Below are 19,627 nucleotides of genomic sequence, written 5' to 3'. Positions count from 1 at the left end.
AACAGAATCTTATTACATTTTAAACAAATATTCACAAAAGAAAAGAATCCAATCTTAAAACCGTTGGGAACTTCAGATTGTGTATTGAATTTGATGAAATATCAGATTTTATCACAGGTATATATACATGTAGTGAACAGTTTTGTGAAGAACGTGAATAGTTTTATATATTATTCAGAAGATATGTTTTCTGTTGGTTTAATTTTCTTAAAAATCCTCTTTTTCAGCTAAGTCAAGCCATGATTTAGAAGTCATTTTATTTTGATAGATAGGTTGGTATAGATGATCAAGAGATTAATTTCACTATTTTTAAGCTATCAGAATATGAAAAATTCAGGAAATGCCTTTGAATTAATTTAGACTTATAATGAAACTTTTCCTAACATCGAAGTTTAATGTAAATTTCTTACATGTTGTGTTATAATTCTTAGAATCATTGCCTTTCATGAAATACAGAGAGAAAACAAAGAAAGAATGTTTGCATGTATGGAGACAAAGGAAAAGTCTTAGATCTGTGTTATTAGCTTCAACTAAAAATATCTTCATGTTTATGTGAGTTTGTAGTCGATAATAAGGTCTTAAAACTAGAATTTGAAAAACAGTGGGAAGTGATATATGTATTCTTCATGCCCTTTACACTTGCAGTTGTTTGCATGTGGTGAATGGAACTATCTTAGATGATTTCATCATATAAAACAATAGCAATTTGACTTCTGTGCACAGGATGAGTTCTTCATCCTTCTTTCCTGCAGCTATAATCTGTCTCAGTGTTTTCCCTCATCGTGTCTGTAGCAGTTCCTAAAAGTTCAAAGTCAGTGGATGTTCACTGAGGTAGTAATTTCTAATATAAGCTAGAATAAATGAATTATGGAAGTTGGAGAAATTAAAGGGTTTCTTTCTTAATTGTTAGTTATGCCTCACATTGATTAGTGATGTTCAGAGTTGTAAGTTTACAGCAGAATTTTCCATGGAATAGAACAGATTTCTTTGTTCTAAGAGTCCATTTGAACTAAGATGCATACGCAATTTGGTTTCAAGTGAGACGTAAATGACTTAAACACTTTTACCAGGGGAAATCTTTTATGTTTGCTTAAAATGCCAAACAGTTCCCACCCCTTCTTCATTCTTTTAGATAAAGAATTTATGTATGACAATCTCCCCTCATTTTGTTGTATACCCTGGCATACTTCATTTAAATCCTCTGTAATAGTATAAAGGCTATGGCTTATAAAAATCCTTTAAGTGGATGTTGTAATTATAAAGTTCTGCTTTACATTTGGTTTGTTAATGATAAAATTATCATTATCATTCATGAATTATCATATCATGAATATGATAAAATTATCATATTCATCATCCTATTAAAGATGTTGGGGTACTTATTACAATAGGAATATTAAGTGTAAGCGGTCTTAGAATAATTCATTTATCTTGACGGATGTGAAAATGAAAGTATCTTCACGTGATAAGTTAGGACATAAGGTAAGTAACTCTTTTAAACATTTGTAAAAAATCAGAGAGCTTTTAAAATATTGGATACTTGCCATAATGTTGTAATGTAAAACTTACTCTGATGTTTTTGCTCTTCCTTTAAGATAAGGAAATGTATTCAGATAAGCTAAATCTCAAAATTAAAAGAACACTATCAATTCTGATAAGCCTACAAAATATTTCTTAGTTAATTGACTATTCCCTTCCTAAACAATTCAAGGAGATTCTTTTCCTCGAGAAGTAAAAACATTCATAAGTTTCAAAAGTAAAATAGCAATGCAATTTTATAAAATATGCTAGGATGAAAAAAATTAAGAAGATGAACTTAAGAGTTAATGACTTTTAATAGATCAGGTATTACACATCATTATGTCATGTCCTTGCATGTGACACTTTTGTATCTCTGGACTATCAGCCAGATAAAGTCCAAAGTCTTTAACTAGTCTACAGTAAGGACCCTCCTAACCATCTGTGTAATGCTCTGTGTTTGTAACTTTGTGTCTTTTACTTTATTCTTTGACAGGACCAACCTGCTGCTTTTATGTTACGTTTTATTTTTTCTTCCCTGAGGGCCTTTTTTATGCCGGTCTCTCTGTGTAGAATTGATATTCCTGTTTTCTTCGTCTCATAAGATCACCTTTTCTGGGGAACCTGGGTGGCTCAGTTGTTAGGCATCTGCCTTCAAAGGGCTCAGGTCATGATCCCAGGGTCCTGGGATTGAGCCCCACATCAGGCTCCCTAGTCAGTAGAAAGCCTGCTTCTCCCTCTCCCAATCCCCCTCCTTGTGTTCACTCTCACTGTGTCTCTCTCTGTCAAATAAATGAATAAAAGCTTGAAAAAAATCACCTTTTTAAGGAAGCTGTCTCGTAAACTGCACACCACACCAAGCTGGGTCAGATACCTTCCCAATTAGACTCTTTTACTGTTTTAGGATTGTCTCTATGTATGTCTGACTCTTCTAGAATATAAGTTCCTTGAGAACATCTCTTTTGTATTACTCATTTTCTCATCTCTGGTACCCAACATAATATGTAACAGGTACCAGATAATATTAAAGTGGTAAGTATTCTGAGCTTGAAGTAAGGGGGACAAAAGGAATTAGACCTTCCGATATCTTCTTTCCATTTCCAGTGCCACTGTCCTAGAGTAGACCATCATCATTTTGCACTGGACTCACTGCAAAGCTTCCTGACTGGTTTTTCACTCTCCGATTTTTTTTTTTTTAATTTCTTTTTTACCTTTCAACTTCATCCTTGATCTGTTCTTCACACTACAGCTATGGTTCCCTTTCTAAATCTAAAATCTGATTATAGCACCCTCCAGCTTCCCAGTAGTCTCCAACTCCTTTTAATAGTTCTCTATTGATCTTAGAGAAAAACAGAATTCTTCAGCATAGTTTATAATACCATGAATAATGTCACCTTTGATTTCCTGAAAAGCTCAGTCTTTGCTTTTCTCTTTCATAGTCTGTATTTCATTTGAACTCTTTCCAGTTCCCAAACCTATGCACTTATTATTTTCCCTGATCTGAATACTCTCTACTTTTCCCTCCATCTTTGCCCCAGTTCACCTGTGTAATTTCTGTTCATCCTCAGGCTTCTGCTTCAAAACGTCCAACTACTCTCCCCTCCCCAAGTCTAGGTTAAATACCTCTCTTCTGTGCTGATATGTGTTCCATATTTACTCATATCATAGTTGTTATCAGGCTATTTTGAACTTTCCTGTTAATATGGTATATTGTACATAATATGGTAAATTCCATTAATAATAGTAGCAATAGCAATAGTTATTATAGTAGTAGCTATTAAGCCACTTATACTCAATTTTTAAGCCAGGCACAGTGCAAAACAAATACTTCTCACCTTATTTTATTCTTTTTTAAAAGTTTTATTTATTCATTTAAGTAATGTCTACACCCAACATGGAAGTCGAATTCACAACCCTAAGATCAAGAATCACATGTTCTGCCCATTTCCTGATATGAGGACATGGAGAAGCAACATGGGGGGTTAGGGGGATAGGAGAAGAATAAATGAAACAAGATGGGATTGGGAGGGAGACAAACCATAAATGACTCTTAATCTCACAAAACAAACTGGGGGTTGCTGGGGGGAGGTGGGATTGGGAGAGGGGGAGGGGGCTATGGACATTGGGGAGGGGAGGCGAACCATAAGAGACTATGGACTCTGAAAAACAACCTGAGGGTTTTGAAGGGTCAGGGGTGGGAGGTTGGGGCAACCTGAGGGTTTTGAAGGGTCAGGGGTGGGAGGTTGGGGGAACAGGTGGTGGGTAATGGGGAGGGCACGTTTTGCATGGAGCACTGGGTGTTGTGCAAAAAGAATGAATACTGTTACGCTGAAAAAATAAATAAAATGGGGAAAAAAAAAAAAGAATCACATGTTCTTCCAACTGAGCCAGCCAGGTGCCCCTTTCACCTTATTTTTTTTTAAATGAGGAAAATGAGCTAGTCATTAGCCAAGCCAGGATTCTAACCCAGGTCTTTCTGTCTAGGCCCATGCTATTAACAATTGTACTATGTTGACTCCCTGGAGCTACTTTTTGGTTTACCATTGTGTCTGTGGTACCTGAGTACACTGATTGGCATTAAGTGGGCATTCAGTCCGTATCAGTTTAATGAATGAATGGTTGGTAAAACCAGTACAAGGAAATAAAGACTTGAAGGTGGGGTTTGGAGTGTAAATTAATTCATTATCATACCAGTTTTACTGAGGAAGGCCTTAGGGGATTGATGACTTTTTTAAAACTCGGGAAAGAAATAGAAGTAATGGAGAAATGAGCTAGAAAAATGACTCTTAGAAGAAAGATGTACAAAAAGATCCACACAGTAAGAGACGTTCATTTGATGACAGATTTATTGTTACCCCAAATGACTGATTTTTATTGCAAAAAACACATCACTTTCCTACTTTTAATACTGTATGAATCTGATACTTATTACTAAAATCCCCAAAGAAAAGGTTAATGATTTACATTGCAAGTGTGAAACCTATTTCTAGTGGGTATCTCTATATGGAATGTTGGCCAAATAGAATAGTTTTCCTTCAGTGCTTCTTCCTCACTGAGCTCTAGTTATTCAGACTGGGTGGATGGCATCTGTAGTCATTTTTGTGAGATGACTTTGTAGAATTAAAGAAAAAAATATTTGTTAACCTGGAAACAATCTGCCCATAGATATATCTATTTCTATGGAATAATCAATTTACTTCCAGCCTGAATTCAGTTAGCTAGCATTTTACATGGGAATTGTTTTACAAAATTGATTTATGCTGTCTGCTTTCTAACAAAGCTCATAAACCCTAAACATGAGGCTGTGTTCATCCAGGAACATTTCACACTGCTGAGGCTGAAGCTGATCCTCAGAATATGACTCAGGTATATGCGTTGCCTGAAATTCCTCGAGATGAAAATGCTGCAGAATCATGGGAAACCTTAGAAGCGGTATGTTAAAAATTATTTTCATTTTGGTGGCCATGAGGCAAAAAAGTAAGTAACTTCCTTTTCTTCTCTCTTTTTAAGGACTTACTTGAACTTAGCCAACTGGTCACTGATTTCTCTCTCCTAGTGAATGTAAGTATTAGAATTATTGTTGGCTCAGTGATGTTAGATTAATAGGATAAGAAACTTTTATTAATTCCTACACTTTTGATTAGAACTTTAATAGAAGTTACAATTTTTAAGTGTTGAGCCATGGATAGAAGTCTAACAGTTCTCATCAACAGTCCAGATCAATTTAGTAAACATTTATCAAGCATTTGTTACATGGAAGGTACTGTGTTAAACCTTGGCACCAAGGGTCTGACAAGGTTAGCTATAGGAATAAATGAGGCCTCTTCTCTGCCTTTAAGGATTTATAGTGAATGTGGATAAGTTTGGACCCCCAAACTGAAATTTCAAGCATGATTATTAAGTGCAGAAATGAGGGATGAAGGGAAGTATTATCAGCTCTAACAGAAGCATTTCATTCCAAGGGAGGGAGGCAGGAGTTGTAAGGTAGAAACTTTAAGGATAGCTTCACGAGATAGGTAGCATTTGCTTGAGCCTTGAAAACTGAGTAAAATATCCACAGATGGGAGGGGGGGAAGGCGGCACTTGAAAACAGGTGAACAAAGACAAGGAGTAGAGAAGTGTATGGCCTTTCAAGAATGACAAAGCATGAGATACTGTGGGCAAGCAGAGTAAGGAGTGTGAGGGCTTGATTGAGATGGTACTGAGGGCCATACCAAAGAATTTGAACTTTAGTCATTAAGGAGTCAATATAGATTTTTGAGCAGGTTAGAGTAATGTGATCTAGTCTGGTTGAGAAAGATTACCTTTAGCAATATGAATATTGACTCAGGGAAGGGGGAGATAATAGGCAGGATGACTAGTTAGGAATCAGTAGCAAGAGTCTCACCAAGAACAGGAGTGCCTGGGTGGTTCAGTTACTAAGCATCTGCCTTCCACGGAGGTCATGATCCCAGGGTCCTGGGATCCAGCCCCACATCAGGCTCCCTGATCAGCAGGAAGCCTGCTTCTCACTCTCCCACTCCCCTGTTTATGTTCCCTCTCTTGTTGTGTCTCTGTCAAATAAATACAATCTTTATAAAAAAAAAAGTTTCACCAAGAACAATGGCAATACAAGTATAAAGGTAAAGGACAGCTGAGAGGTATTTCTGGGATAGACTTAGAAACTGGAGGAAGATGGAAGAGTCAAACATTAAGGTTTTATTCTGCATAATTGGGTAGCCAGTGATACTGTTAACATAGATGAAGGAACATAAAGTAGGATTTGGTGGGAAAGACAGAGTAGGTTTTCTGTCATTTTTTTTTTCTAAGTTATTCTTATGTTTCCTTGGGAAGGTTGGATGTTTGTGTGTGTATCTGTATGTACCTATAGGAGGAAACTTGTGTCTGCTCATGCTTCTGTCTAGGCTTAGTTCTTTGTTCTTGACCAAATCGTGATCTGGGGCTTTTACATCTTTGAATTATGGTTTCCCTGACATATGACTGTTAAGTATAAGAAGTCCCTGGATTACATAATCTCAGAATGGAATTCGACCGAATTTATGAAGCCAGCTAATCTATTTCTTCTGTTCTTGCCCCAGCTTCTCATAAAGATGGTTTTTGCCTCTTTTTGAACAGTTACAGTGCAGGGATACTTTATACTTCAGCCATTCTGTTTGGAGACTCTCTCTGCCTCTTAGAAGTTCTTTCTTATATAAACTCTGCCCTACAATGACTTCTCTCTGGTACTTTTGCCCTCTTGGAGCCACACACTGAACAAGTTTTGTCATCTTCCATATAAAATTTTTCAACTTTTTGAGACCAACATTACCCTTCCTCACCCTATCCAACCGCATCATATTTTTTTCTTTTAAGAAGTCTTAATTCTTTAATATGTTCCTTCTAGAATATGATTTTCTAGACTTTTCAATGCTAGTCCCTTCATCTGTTTGTTTTCTAGTTTTTGTATTTTTTCTTGACATTTAATGCCTAAAATTGAACATCAGTAAATTTTTTAAAGCATTTTCCTTTTTTGACGCTGCTAAACCAGAAGAAGCAAAATGCTTGAAGTTTCTGGCTTAGGTATCTCTGTAATCTATCCATATACTTGCATATAAAAGGGAATAATACAAGAGTCCCCGAATATTTGTTGTTTCAGAATTGAGATTTATTCAATTATTCTAACTCTCTGATATAATGTAGTTTGTAAAATCTGTACATGATATCTACACATTAAAATGTGTGAGTTATAATGCATATAAATTATACCTCAGTAAAGTTGATTTAAGAAACAAACAAACATGTACAAAGTTCGTCTTATTCCAGACTAGTACATTTCCCTTCCAGAGGGATAGGCACATGAAAGGAAAATTGAGGGCTTGTGGCCATTTAATAATTATATATCCAATTAGTTTACGTAAATAACTCCTAACCCCTAATCTAAGGAAGATTTGTGTAGGAAGACTTTGGCTATGGCCATAGTTCTATACAAATGTCCTATTTATAATCATCTGTGTGAGGACATGGAACAGAATGTATTAGGCAGAAGCTCAAAGGAGAACCACTGATTACTATTCCCAGGGTGATTGAGTTCTCATGACCACATGGTCAATACTCACAGAAGCTCCATTTAGGCACCAGTGACTTGGAACATAAGCACAGTGACCACATCCTTGTCACATGGACATGATAGTATCTAGATAAATTAACCATGTATTTTTGGAGTAATTTCTATGTGCATAGGACTGTGCTAAGTAAGCTCAGTGAAGACTAGAGAACAGTTTAAAAAAAAAAACAACCTATAGGATAGTCTTGATAATTGCATAACATCGTGAATGTACTTAATGCCACTAAATTGCACACTAAAAATGGTTAAAATTTGTAAATTTTATATTATACATTTTTTACCATAATGAAAAATGAACCCACAAAGCTATTGAGAGATCCAGGTGTGGTCCAATAATGGATTAATATCTAAGCACCCTGATTCAATTTTCTTCAACCTTTATTGCTCAAGTGCCCTCTTCTCTTCCTGTACTTATGGAACTAGCCCTATTTCTTGTCAAGGGACATTCAAAGAACTCTGGTCCTGTCACTCAGTGGCATGTCACCCTGCTGCTGGTCCAATTTTGTCTCTACTTTCTACCTTATTCCCTATGAGTAAAAATTGGGTCATAGTCGATTAGATCAGATTGATTGGATTTATTAGCCACTTGACCTTAAGGATGTTGTTTGACAACAATGAGTTTTGTAAAATTGATGAGAGGACGAAATGAGATAATGTCTGTTACTTCCCATCCCCTTTGCTTCCTCTGACCCCAAATGCTTTCCTGCCTTTGTCCCTCTCTTACAGGATTACTTCTTTGGCTCATTGCTTAGAGTTCTACCACTGTTACCTTTAGATATCTTAGTACTGTAGTCCCTTACAGTTCCCTCTCCTATTGCCAAATCCCATGATATCAATATCTGACTTACCTACTCTATTTATTGCCTATCTAGGCCAATATAATCCCGGACTCTGTATGTAGGAGTGTTTGTATGTTTCTGAGCTTTTTGGTGTGTATTATTTATTACCTGTGATTAAGAATTATAGATTACATACTTTTGGACTTCAGAACTGGGATAGCTCAGTGTTAACCTGGATTGGCCAAGATCTAAGACTAGAGCTAGCCTCGAAAGATGGTTGTAATTGAGAGTCGGGAATAAAAGAAAATAACCACAGTTTTGGCAATAGCTTCTTAAACCCATAGCTTTTACCACATTAATAAAACTATACAACCATTAGCAAGATTCTGCAAGGGAGAGCATTTTTATTGATGTAAATAGATTGGGGAATGGATTTGTTGAAAGTATTACCGTTGCTTGATAGAAAGGATGCTGGGTATCCACAACAAGCATTCAAAGGAAAAAGAGTTCATTAGTTTTGACTTCAGATGCCCAAATTGCATTCTACTTAACCAACATTAACTTAATAAATCACATTTCTTTTTCAGAATCTTAGATGCTCTTATAACTGCTTATTAAGATTCATTTGTTTTTGGGGGGAAGACAAGGGGACCTACTTCACTAATTTTTAAAATGAAATCCATAGACATATCCTTAGAGTCTTTTGAGAATTCTTTCCCTTTGCAAAGAGAAGAGTCTTTATGTTAGTGTCTTTCATATATAGTTCAACTCCCTGTTAAAGGGATGCTGAGAACATGTATGAGGGGCCAAAGTATAAATGTCAGAAAGGGAGTTTGAAGATTGTCAAGTGTGGGAGGCCTGGGCAGATGAAAGCAAACATAAGCAAATCAGAAGCAAAAAGGGGAGGTTGGTAGGTATAGGAAAATTATTTGGAGCCTGAGAGAAAGGAGGTGTATTGGCTATTTTCCCTCTACTCCTCAGCTCATCAGAATGTGGAGGTTGGTGATCACGCCTGTGATTTATCTGCTAGCACAGACTTTCAGGCAAGAATGGAAAGTGTTAGGATGTCCCAAATAGAAACAAGGACAGAAATTCAGTGTCAAAAATCCCAACAAGTTGGATGTTACTAGTGTTGGACTTATGCTTCTATGAGTTGGAAGAAGAGAACTAACATTAAGTTTATTGTCTGAGGAAAATGAAAACTGAATGAATGCCTGGGAAAGATCTAATGTTTTAATGCCCAAGAATTTTCAAGCCTCATAGGAAAAAGTTTAATATACTTATTAGAAAAGAAAGATGGGCGTTAAGCTTTCTTGAGAAGATCAGGATGACTTTTTCTATTTTTCTCCTCACACTCTACAGACCCTATCTTATTTTATCCTCACTTCAACTCCGTGAAGTATATCATTATCCTCACTTGTGAGAGAATATTGACACCTGGAGAGCTTGAGTAATTTGTCCAAGGGCACACAGTACTGGAATTTGAACACAGGACATCTGGCCAAGAAGGTTGTGCCCTTAATCTGATTGTGTACTTATGTTAGTGACTTTTAAAGTGTGAGAAGCATGGACTTGTAGCATCACCTGGGGACCCATATTTCATGCAAATTCTCAGACTTCACCTGAAGTCTACAGAATCAAAAACTCAAGGGGTAGGACACAGCAGTCTATGCTTCAATAAGTTTTCTGGGCAATTCTGGTGCACACTCACATGTGAGAATCACTGTTGTACTTGTCTCTGACGGGAATGTTAAAAGGAAAACAGATAAAGGACTTTTTTTCAGGGGTCGTGTTAGAGATTTCAAGAATAGCAGTGGAGAATACAGGAATGAAGGGATACCATAAAAGGTCTACCAGTGAAAAGGTACAAACTTGGTGAATCAGAAGAGAAGGATGTCAGTAATGCTGATAGGAAGCTCCTGTGGGGGGAAAAATTAACTGTGTTGTGTTTCATGATCTCATATGATGTTTGGAGTTAGAAGAGTGTTCATATCCGATTTAGTGTTAAGAGGGCAATTAAATGCTTCAGGATTAAAGTGGAATTATTTCACAGTTACACTAAAGAAGTGGAATTTAGCTGGGATCAAAGAGGGATTCTCTTCTTTTTTCTGTGAATTAAAAAAAAAAAAATAGAAAAACCTTGGGTTGCCTGGGTGGCTCAGTCGGCATCCAGCTCTTGGTTTTGGCTCAGGTTGTGATCTCAGGATCATGGAATTGAGCCCCATGTTAGGCTCTGCGCTCAGCATGGAGTCTGCTTAAGACTCTCTCCCTCCCTCTCTTCCTATGCCTCCCCACCATGTGCACGTGCACTCTCTATTTTGCTCTCTAAAGTAAATAAATGAATCTTTCAAAACCAACAACAAAAAAATCCTATCTATATATTGATGCGATGGTGGTTACTTGAGTTTTATACATTTGTCAGAATTCATCATTCTATACCCTTAAAATGGGTGTTATTGTATATAAATTTTGTCTAAATTTTATTTAAAATGCGATTGTGTTCCTGTGGCAAGTAATGAGTTCCTATCACTGGAGGTGTTTGAGCTGAGGTCCAGTAACCAGTTCTGAGAATTGTAATGGGGCTTCACATCTCTGAGGGGGAAAGTCATTCCTCCCATCCCATGAGTCACAAGTTTTATTGTGTCAGCTCGGGTGTTGCCATTTTTTTGTAGAATGCTTTATTAATATCTTTGATCTGAAACATTTTAACTTGTCATGATTTTAAAATGTATTAAAGTGTATAGATGTGAAGTTCAGAACAGTAAATTGATTCACTGCTTTTTACTATATATCACAAGTAGAAAGTTTTTGTGATAGATCATACCAAATTGTATTCTCATTTTTAAAAGTAATCATTTGATTTTATTGAATCCAAGGGCATTTTACTCCTAAGGAAAATTTGCCTATTTTAAATCTTTGAATCTTCAAAGAAGATAAGTTAAAGAAGTTTTTTTTTTTATTTTGTTTTTGTTTTTTATCATCAACCTCAACATGACATGTAAATGCTTATTTGGATTTTTCTTCTCTGACAAAGTAGATTCATTTGGAGAATAATATGTTTGTATGTTTGAATGAATGTTAGTGTGAGATGCTTTTTCCTATAAAGGTGCCACCCTTTTATTATCTAATAATTAAATCACCCTCTTTTTTTTAATACAAATGAATTTGTACTTTCAGCATAGTTTGTCAGACACTATTAATGAACCACTATTCAGACTGCAAGGCTGTAGTACACGGGATCCTGATTACAGGAATTAAAATAGTGTGTATTGGCTGACTGCTGCTCCCCAGCAGGAATGCTCACTCATAATTCCTTTGCATCTAGTCTCAGCAGGAGAAGATTGACAGCATTGAAGACCATGTCAACAGAGCTGCTGTGAATGTTGAAGAGGGAACCAAAAACTTGGGGAAGGTAAGATTCTGCTCCTGCTGACAAATCAATGGTACTCTGGCTCCCAGGAATCTCTAGTATTAACCCAATTGATCTGCTCTCTTTAATGTGGAGCGAACCAGCAATTAAGGAAATAAGGAACAAATGACACATTGGTAGTGCAAGAAATCAATGACTGTTGTAATATTCTACTCTAAGATTCGTTCTGTCAGGAGAGAAATTTTTCAGAGGATAAACCAAAGCCCCACTATAAGGCATTTTATTATTATAAGGGATTATTATAAGTATTATAAGGGAATATTTGCAGAAGTTCGGAGAGTGAAGTGTCACCACAATCCATTAGGAGCAAGAGTGTACGTGTGGAGTGGGACCATCTATTTCCCATAGAACCCCAGGTATATAGCACAGAATAATGTCTATGCAACATAAAAGCTTTGGGGTTATCTATAGCAGCTGAAACTGTTTAAGTAAGCTTGCTAGATGGTTAGTGGATTGATTGTTTTGCAAGTAAAATCCATTTGTAGTAGTCCACTTTTCGTAGCTCGTTTCTCCAAATTCTGAGATCGGGAACAATTGTAGTACCTGTGGAATACTGCCTTCTCTCCTGAGCTCTAAGGTTCATTATGTACCAAGAGTTAAAGAGGCATTGCCAGGAGTAATGAGAGGAAAATGCACATCACCACAGGCGGATATTCTCAACTCAATTTCTAAATTGAATTTTTTTTTTTTTTTTTTTTACAGGCTGCAAAATACAAGCTGGCAGCCCTGCCTGTGGCAGGTGCACTCATCGGAGGCGTGGTCGGGGGTCCGATTGGCCTCCTTGCAGGCTTCAAAGTGGCAGGAATTGCAGCTGCACTTGGTGGTGGGGTGTTGGGCTTCACAGGTGGAAAACTGATACAAAGAAAGAAACAGAAAATGATGGAGAAGCTCACTTCCAGCTGTCCAGATCTTCCCAGCCAAACTGACAAAAAATGCAGTTAAAAACCAAACTTCAGCATTATTGGCGCCACCGTGTCTATCCTAATGAGGACCTCTGCTGCTGTTGGACACTCAGTCAGCTTTTGGAACATGATTGTATCAAAATAGTGGCTATAGATGCTCAAATGGGATTGGACTGTGATAAGCAGATATATTTTGTTGTTTGCTGGAGTGTTAGGGAGACGTTAGAGATCGAGGAGCCTAAGCTGAGGGTGTGTAATGTCAGGTAAAGTTTAAAGACTGCCAAGGAGCAGATTTTCTGCCTAGAAATGTGAAAATTGAATTTTTAACTTGGACAAGGACTCGAGATGTGTAGACATGATGAGTTATGGAAGGCTGATGTATTCCATAACCCTGACTTGGAGACCCTAAGACTAAGTGTATTGTAAATATGCTTATTGATCTCCTATATATAGGAGGTTATTTAGGCCTGTTAAAGAAAAGAATGGGGAGTTCAAGAGCCTTTCTTATCAAATAAGGAAATCAGGATCTAGTGAGGGGCACAGGTGAACCACATAATGGAGTCCATTTGGTGAACCCTATTATAGTTTGGTCCACCTGTATTTTCTGATGAAGAACACTAATAGTGTAAGAAAATGGAAAGAGAGGTGCAACTTCTCTTTGAGATACCTTAATTTGTGACACTGGCTTCTTTGAACTCTTCCTTCTGTCTTTTTAAGTAAAGAACACAGAATCTCAAGTGATAGGAGACTATTAAGTCAGTCACTAAGCTTGGTCTGTCAGCCTGTCTCTTAACAACTCAAAGATCTAGTGCCCTCTGCCTTCCCTCCCTTGTCATTCTGCAAAGTTCTTTGACTTGTGGGGTGAATTCTACCCATGTGTAATGAGGACTTTTCTCCTAATCTGCTTTCTTGTATTGTCTCCCATATCCATTCATCCTTTCCTATAACCTCTAGGTAAAAGAGAGAAAGAAAGGAAATCTCCAAATATTTCCAACATTGTTAGAGTTTGAGGTAAAAATAAGCAGGTGGCAGGGGGTACCAGATCATTTCTTGGGGCCTCTTACAATTTTAAGAGACTGATGTACCGGCCATGCAGGGAATCTCTGACCCTAAGTCTTTTCAGCTGGCCTTTTGGGGAGCTAAGAACTAGCTTTCTACCTCACTTCTGTTAACTACCATCCTTTTCTCCAGGCTTTGCTGTCTCCTATGCTTTACTTTTCCCAGCTGTTATCTCTTCCCAGGAGTGGCATTCTTGCTCACCTTTCCTCATATTCAAGATGATAGACAAAGCCTGGTGCCAAGAGTGATCCTGATGAAGGATTTGTGGTGCTAATCTCAACACTTGACATTAACCGCAAACATGGCCCAGCGCAACCCAGTGTCTGTCTCAAATAACAAAAAGGTTTTGATTTTGTGCAAAAGAATTGAAAATCACAGGTAGCCTCATCCTGTACCCCTAGTTCATTTGAAATAGGAAGGAGCCACCTTTTGCCTTAATCTTTACTGTTTTCTGAGAGTAGAGGAATGGGCACCTGTACCACAAAATGCGTGAGCTCAGGAGCCAAACAGATTCCTCAGGTGGTTGAATGCTTATCACTTCTCTCTTGTTGAGTTACTCTTAATAATTTTTATTGTTTGCTTGCTACTTTAATTTTTTGTCTAATATTGCCAGACGTTGCTTTCTTATACTTTTTTTTTTACTTTTACCAATGAATTCTGATGAAGAGAAAGCATCATTTCTTACTGGCATTAAATAACTGGAAAATATCAAGTATTGCTATCTGCGAATTATATCTTCAGTATAATGCCAAGAAAGAAGTGCCTTGAATAAGTGTCCAGTTCTGATACGGTATTTGATATTGGATACCTATAAGGTTAGGATAATTACTTTGGAACTCCACCTTTTAAAATATTTTCTGATCTTTGCTGTCCCTTTAACAAAGGGTATTCAAACCAGAATGAGGATCAGACTCATCCAGGGTGCTTTTTTAAGACAAGATTGCTAAACTTCAGTCCCATAGGGTAACTCTAACAATGGCCAGTCTGGCCTGGTCAGCTAAAAATAAGGAATTTAAGATACAGTTCCATCAAGATTCAGCTGCAATTATTGAATTCTTTAATTTCTGAGTATTCTTCCCTTCAACATAGCCCAGTCTTCCTTGCTCCATATCATCCCCACTCTGTCAACCCACAGCTATGCTTTTTAGCCCACCATCCTTTTTTTTTTAAAGGTTAATTTATTTATTTTAGAGACAGCATGAGAGGGAGGGGCAGAGTGAGAGGGAGAGTCTTAAGGGCATGGAACTTGATGTGGGGCTTGATCTCACGACCCTGAGATAATGACCCGAGCCAAAACCAAGAGTTGGATCCTTAACTGACTGTGCCACCCAGGTGCCCCTACCTTTAGCCCACCATCTTAATGGCCCTAGGGACTTACTATCCTGTCAGGCTAGTTTTACACTGGGAACTGGAGGAGAGAGGAGGCCTGTAATTGAAGTTTATATTTTGTTTGAGGATCTCTCATTTTTCATCAGCTAGTTTGGGACACCACTGTATGTGCTCAAATAGGCCTTTGATTTTTACTACTCATCAGGATTGGAATATTACCCTGCCAGTCTTCATGCCCAGGCAAATTTTAGTTGTTTTAAAAAGTCTTACAATTTAAAACCATTTAGAAATTCTGTCTAATTTCCCTGTAATAGAATCTAAAAGCTAACGTTTGATAGAACTTTCTAGAAGTGTTTAATCAACTATAATAAACTATCAAGTGTTTAGAGGTATGAATTAATTAATATGACACAAACCAATCTTAAACTGAATTTAATGCCCTAGGGTATCAGATTAAATTCATCTTCTCTGTGATTCATGTCTTATTTTTACTACATTCAAGTTAGAAGGTAAGGGTTACTTTGATTAAGTTCTTAAAATTTACAGAGGTACAAACTTGCAGTTATAAAACTAAATCACAGGGGGGAAAGTGCAGAACGAGCGGGGTGGTGTATAGCAGTCCATTTGAATAAAGGCAGTGCTCCTAAAGACCTTTTTTGTTTTTCTAAAGACTTTGTGATATAATAATCTGAGAATTTTTCTATAGAGCACACTTTAAAACTTTGTGGTTGTAACCCACAGTAAAAAATGCATTTATAAAAAAAAATGCATTTATATCAAAACTCAGTTTACTTATAATGGAGAATACCATTACGTATAGTGTACTCCGATATTTTTTATTTCAGTTTTTAAAATATTGCTGGTTGCAACCTACCAAATTGATTTCATAATCTACCAATGGGTTGTGACCCTTTGTTTGAAAAGAAGAAAACACCCTATGGAGAAGCTGATATTTATTGAATATCTTCTGTTTTCCAGGCACTTCACTAGGCATTTTACAGGTAAGGAAACTGAGTCTCAGAGAAGTTAAATGACTTACAGAGGGTTATTCAGCTGTGAAATGTTGAAGCCAGGGGGATGTTAACTGGGTCTCTTGAACTACAAAAATTTCTGTTACTCCCCACTGTGCTACTTCTGTACATAAAATTGAGGTGGGCCATTCATCCTGCTACACCCAGACACCAGTATATTCTGTAAGGCAGGCTTGCTGTGACATTACATGTGCGTTTGCAGTTTTTTGTTTGTTTTTAATCTTTTCAGGAAGTGTCCTGCAGCCTCAAAGTTTTTAATAGTGTCTGATGCGGAAGTACCTAGTGCTGAATTTGGTCCTTATACTGTAAAATTAAAAATGCTTCTAACCCACCTACACGTCCTACAAATTTCCTTGTATTCCATGGGTTATAGCCATCTCTTCAGCAATGCTTTTTGTATTAAAAATGAAATTTTTTTTCTTAAATCTGTCATAACTCATAGAATCAAATGATTGCTGTCTTTTAAAATGGTACTCTTGGGAAGTCACGTACTTACTCTAGTGACACTAGTATTACTTAGAACATTTTTGAAACTTTTCTTTTGGAATTGCCTCCAAAGAGATTTTGCGAAGTAAATAGAAGAGCCATCTCAGTGTGTATTAGTCATGGATTACCCGCCCCCCTTTGTCCTTATGACCTCTCCTCTCTTCCATTCTTAGTTTTGCTTTTCTTCTGATGGTTTTGCTCTCCTACTTCCCTGTGCTGGAGCGAATAGCCTACAGGTGCCCAGACGGGGGGGTGTGCTGGCCAGAGCTCCTGGAGCAAGAACTTTTAGTTTGTACTGAAGCTGAATGCTGTAAGTCTAAAAACCTATCTCTGTGGGCTGCCTGTGCTGTAAGTAGTTTGCACAGGAGTGAGGACTGAATACTGGTCATACCAATCACGGGAAGGTGAGGAAGCCTGAAGTGTAAGTATGAAATGTGCAGAATTTCTCTGCAGTGAAGAACAGAAACCGCACGAAGCCATGCTTTGTGTTAACTTAAAACTGAAAGGTGTTTCTCAGGGTCTCCTTTGCCCTTCATTGCTGCCACATAAAATCTGGGAGAAAGGATGATGAAAAGCCTGGGGGAAAGGTTCTCCTGTGAAATGGACGTGTTCTCTTAAGGTACCATGTGGCTTTAGCTCTCTGGTACTTAATGAATATTAGATAATGTTTGTAAGGAATCATAGGACTAATAAAAGGTAGGAAAGCTTCCCTGGGAGCCTAAATTAATGTAAGCAGTTCAGGTTCTGTTTGTGTTTTTAAAAACATTTTGTTTCTAACGGGTGGTTCTTGCTACTTATATTCATTAATTTGACACCATTTTACAGAGGAACTTCTTTGGTATTATAAACAATCAGTGGCAAAAGATGAATATTATTGTCCACATTGCCACTCTCAAATTATTTTTGGAGATATGTATATCTGTGCAAAATTAACAAAAGAAATAAATTGAATAAAAATGATTTGCCCAAGATCAAAGCTAGTTGGCACAACAGCTAGAATTATACCAAGGTCTAAGAAAAACAAAAACCTCAAAGTAATTCAACTGAGGTTTTGTTCTGCCATATCAAGTTGCATGCTGAGGCTTACGGTCTTTGAGACCAGCCAAAATTCCAGATCAGGCAGTAGCTATAGTGAAAAGAAAATTGGATGGGGCATCAGGAGATCGCAGTGCTAATTCGGGCTCTGTCTTTCCCATGATAAGCTTTCTTTCTCAGTGGTAGCTGCCTTCTCCTATTCCAGTCTGGGATTTGCCAACCATAAACCTCAGTGGTTAGCAACTTGACACGCTCCATTCTTCATATGTAGCTTGCTTCTTACTGGCTCCTGTCAGTTCTACTTTGAATGTTATTGCATCTATTTCTAAATATGTTCATAGTCATCACTCTAGTAAAAGACTGTGTTACCTCGTACCCCCTACCTCACTTCCCCCAACTTTAAGCCATTCCTCACATCAGTGCCACAAGAATGAAAATTAGGTCCCTTTGCCATTTTTCTGCTGAAATACTTCAGCAGTGGCTCCCCTGAATACTCGATAAAGTTCAAACCCCTTAGGTTAGGATTCACAACTTTCCCTATTCTGGCCCAGCTTTATCTCTTCAGACTCAACTACTCACCAACTGACAGTGCCACTGAGAATCAGACATTCCATAAAAATGATTTTAAGGGTTTTTTTTTTCCCCACGGTGAAATTACAAACTGGTAATAAACTGTTTACTTTGTAAAATTCTGTAGTACTGCATTTTACATAACTAATCAGCCTAAAAGTTGTTTCTTAAGGAAAATCTTTTGGTCCCCCCCCCCGAAGAAATTACATTTAATTTATTAACCCCGAAAACTGTCAGTTTTGTCACCTGTGCATCTGATAGCCAGAGCGTGGGGATTTCTCTTCAGCAGCATAGATACTCCAGCCTTGAATGGACCATTGTCTAGCTCCTGTGAGAAACCGGACTAATATATATTTGAGAAAAACAACTCAAAAATATATGTTATTCATACATTTCTCAAGTACTTGAGATTTTCTTGTATTATGGTTAATCATTAAAAAGATGTTTACCTGGGTTTCATTAATTAAACCCTCTAAGATATTTTTATTTTATTGTTTAACCCTTGATGTTAGCAAGGGTCAGCACAAGAAAAGGCCCAGTGGTGAGAATTTCTACAAATTCTGTAAAGCTTACTGAATTAATTGTGTTGTTGAGTGGTCCTTGTATAAGGAAACATGCAATAAATTCATTCAACAAACATTGAATTGAATGCCTGTCGTGTGTTGCATACCAGGGCCACCATACATAGAACAATCTTAGACCTATGGAATCTACCCTTGTAAATCATTCAAGCTAATGAATTCAGGTACGTAAAGAAAGTAAATCACAGTAACACGTGGTTAGTACCTTAAAAGAAGAATAAACAAAGTAGGATGAAGGCACAGAAGATGGAGTGATTTGCTGCCTGGAAGAGAAGGGGAAGGCTTGGTAAGAGGTAGGCATTTGACAGGATTTTGACCAAGGTCTCCTATACCCAAGCGCATGTACTTTTCTTGGTACCTGAAAGAAGATTATGGCTGAAGAGAGTTGTGGGCTTCGAGGTGGCAGAGGAGTTCCATGTACAAAGGGTTGAAAACATGAAAGAACGTAGTGTGCTCAGAGAAAACCAAGGAGCTAAACTTGAGAGTGATGAAGATGTAGGATGGAAGTATAGACTGGGGTGGTTATACATGTTTTTAATTTAATAATTCTTTGTTTAAAGGAATCGATCTGTTGCTTTGTATCAGATAAGACTGTTAGAACCCTAGGAGTTCTTCCTTTTGCCTGCCTTGCCAAGGAAGTTAGGAAACCTCACCTTTGCCGGAGTTTGTGGTATATTTGACATATTTGTTTTCCTTTCCCACATGTAAGAAATGATCTGTGCTTGCGCGTCTCTCCGCTGTGAGATCCCCTGCTTCATACTGAATGCCTGTTTCTGTCCTGTCCTATTCATTCCATAAATATTT

The 19,627-nt window shown here is 37.5% G+C and overlaps 1 protein-coding gene across 2 annotated transcripts in view; it reads left to right on the top strand.

Annotated features, from left to right (window-relative positions):
- Positions 1-18,886, top strand: part of STX17 (syntaxin 17) — a 68,055-nt gene extending 49,169 nt beyond the window's left edge. For both annotated transcript variants that reach the window (XM_046022641.1, XM_046022642.1), the window contains exons 5-8: positions 4,835-4,950; positions 5,029-5,079; positions 11,726-11,812; positions 12,533-18,886. In XM_046022641.1, coding sequence (XP_045878597.1) covers positions 4,835-4,950; positions 5,029-5,079; positions 11,726-11,812; positions 12,533-12,772 — 494 coding nt within the window. In that variant the 3' untranslated portion in view covers positions 12,773-18,886. The remainder of the gene's footprint in view (positions 1-4,834; positions 4,951-5,028; positions 5,080-11,725; positions 11,813-12,532) is intronic.
- The last annotated feature ends 741 nt before the right edge of the window (positions 18,887-19,627 follow it).

This window comes from Meles meles, chromosome 11 (genome assembly GCF_922984935.1).
Source record: "Meles meles chromosome 11, mMelMel3.1 paternal haplotype, whole genome shotgun sequence".
In the NCBI taxonomy this organism is placed as follows: Eukaryota; Metazoa; Chordata; class Mammalia; order Carnivora; family Mustelidae; genus Meles; species Meles meles.
This window is presented reverse-complemented; position numbering and strand designations above follow the sequence as displayed.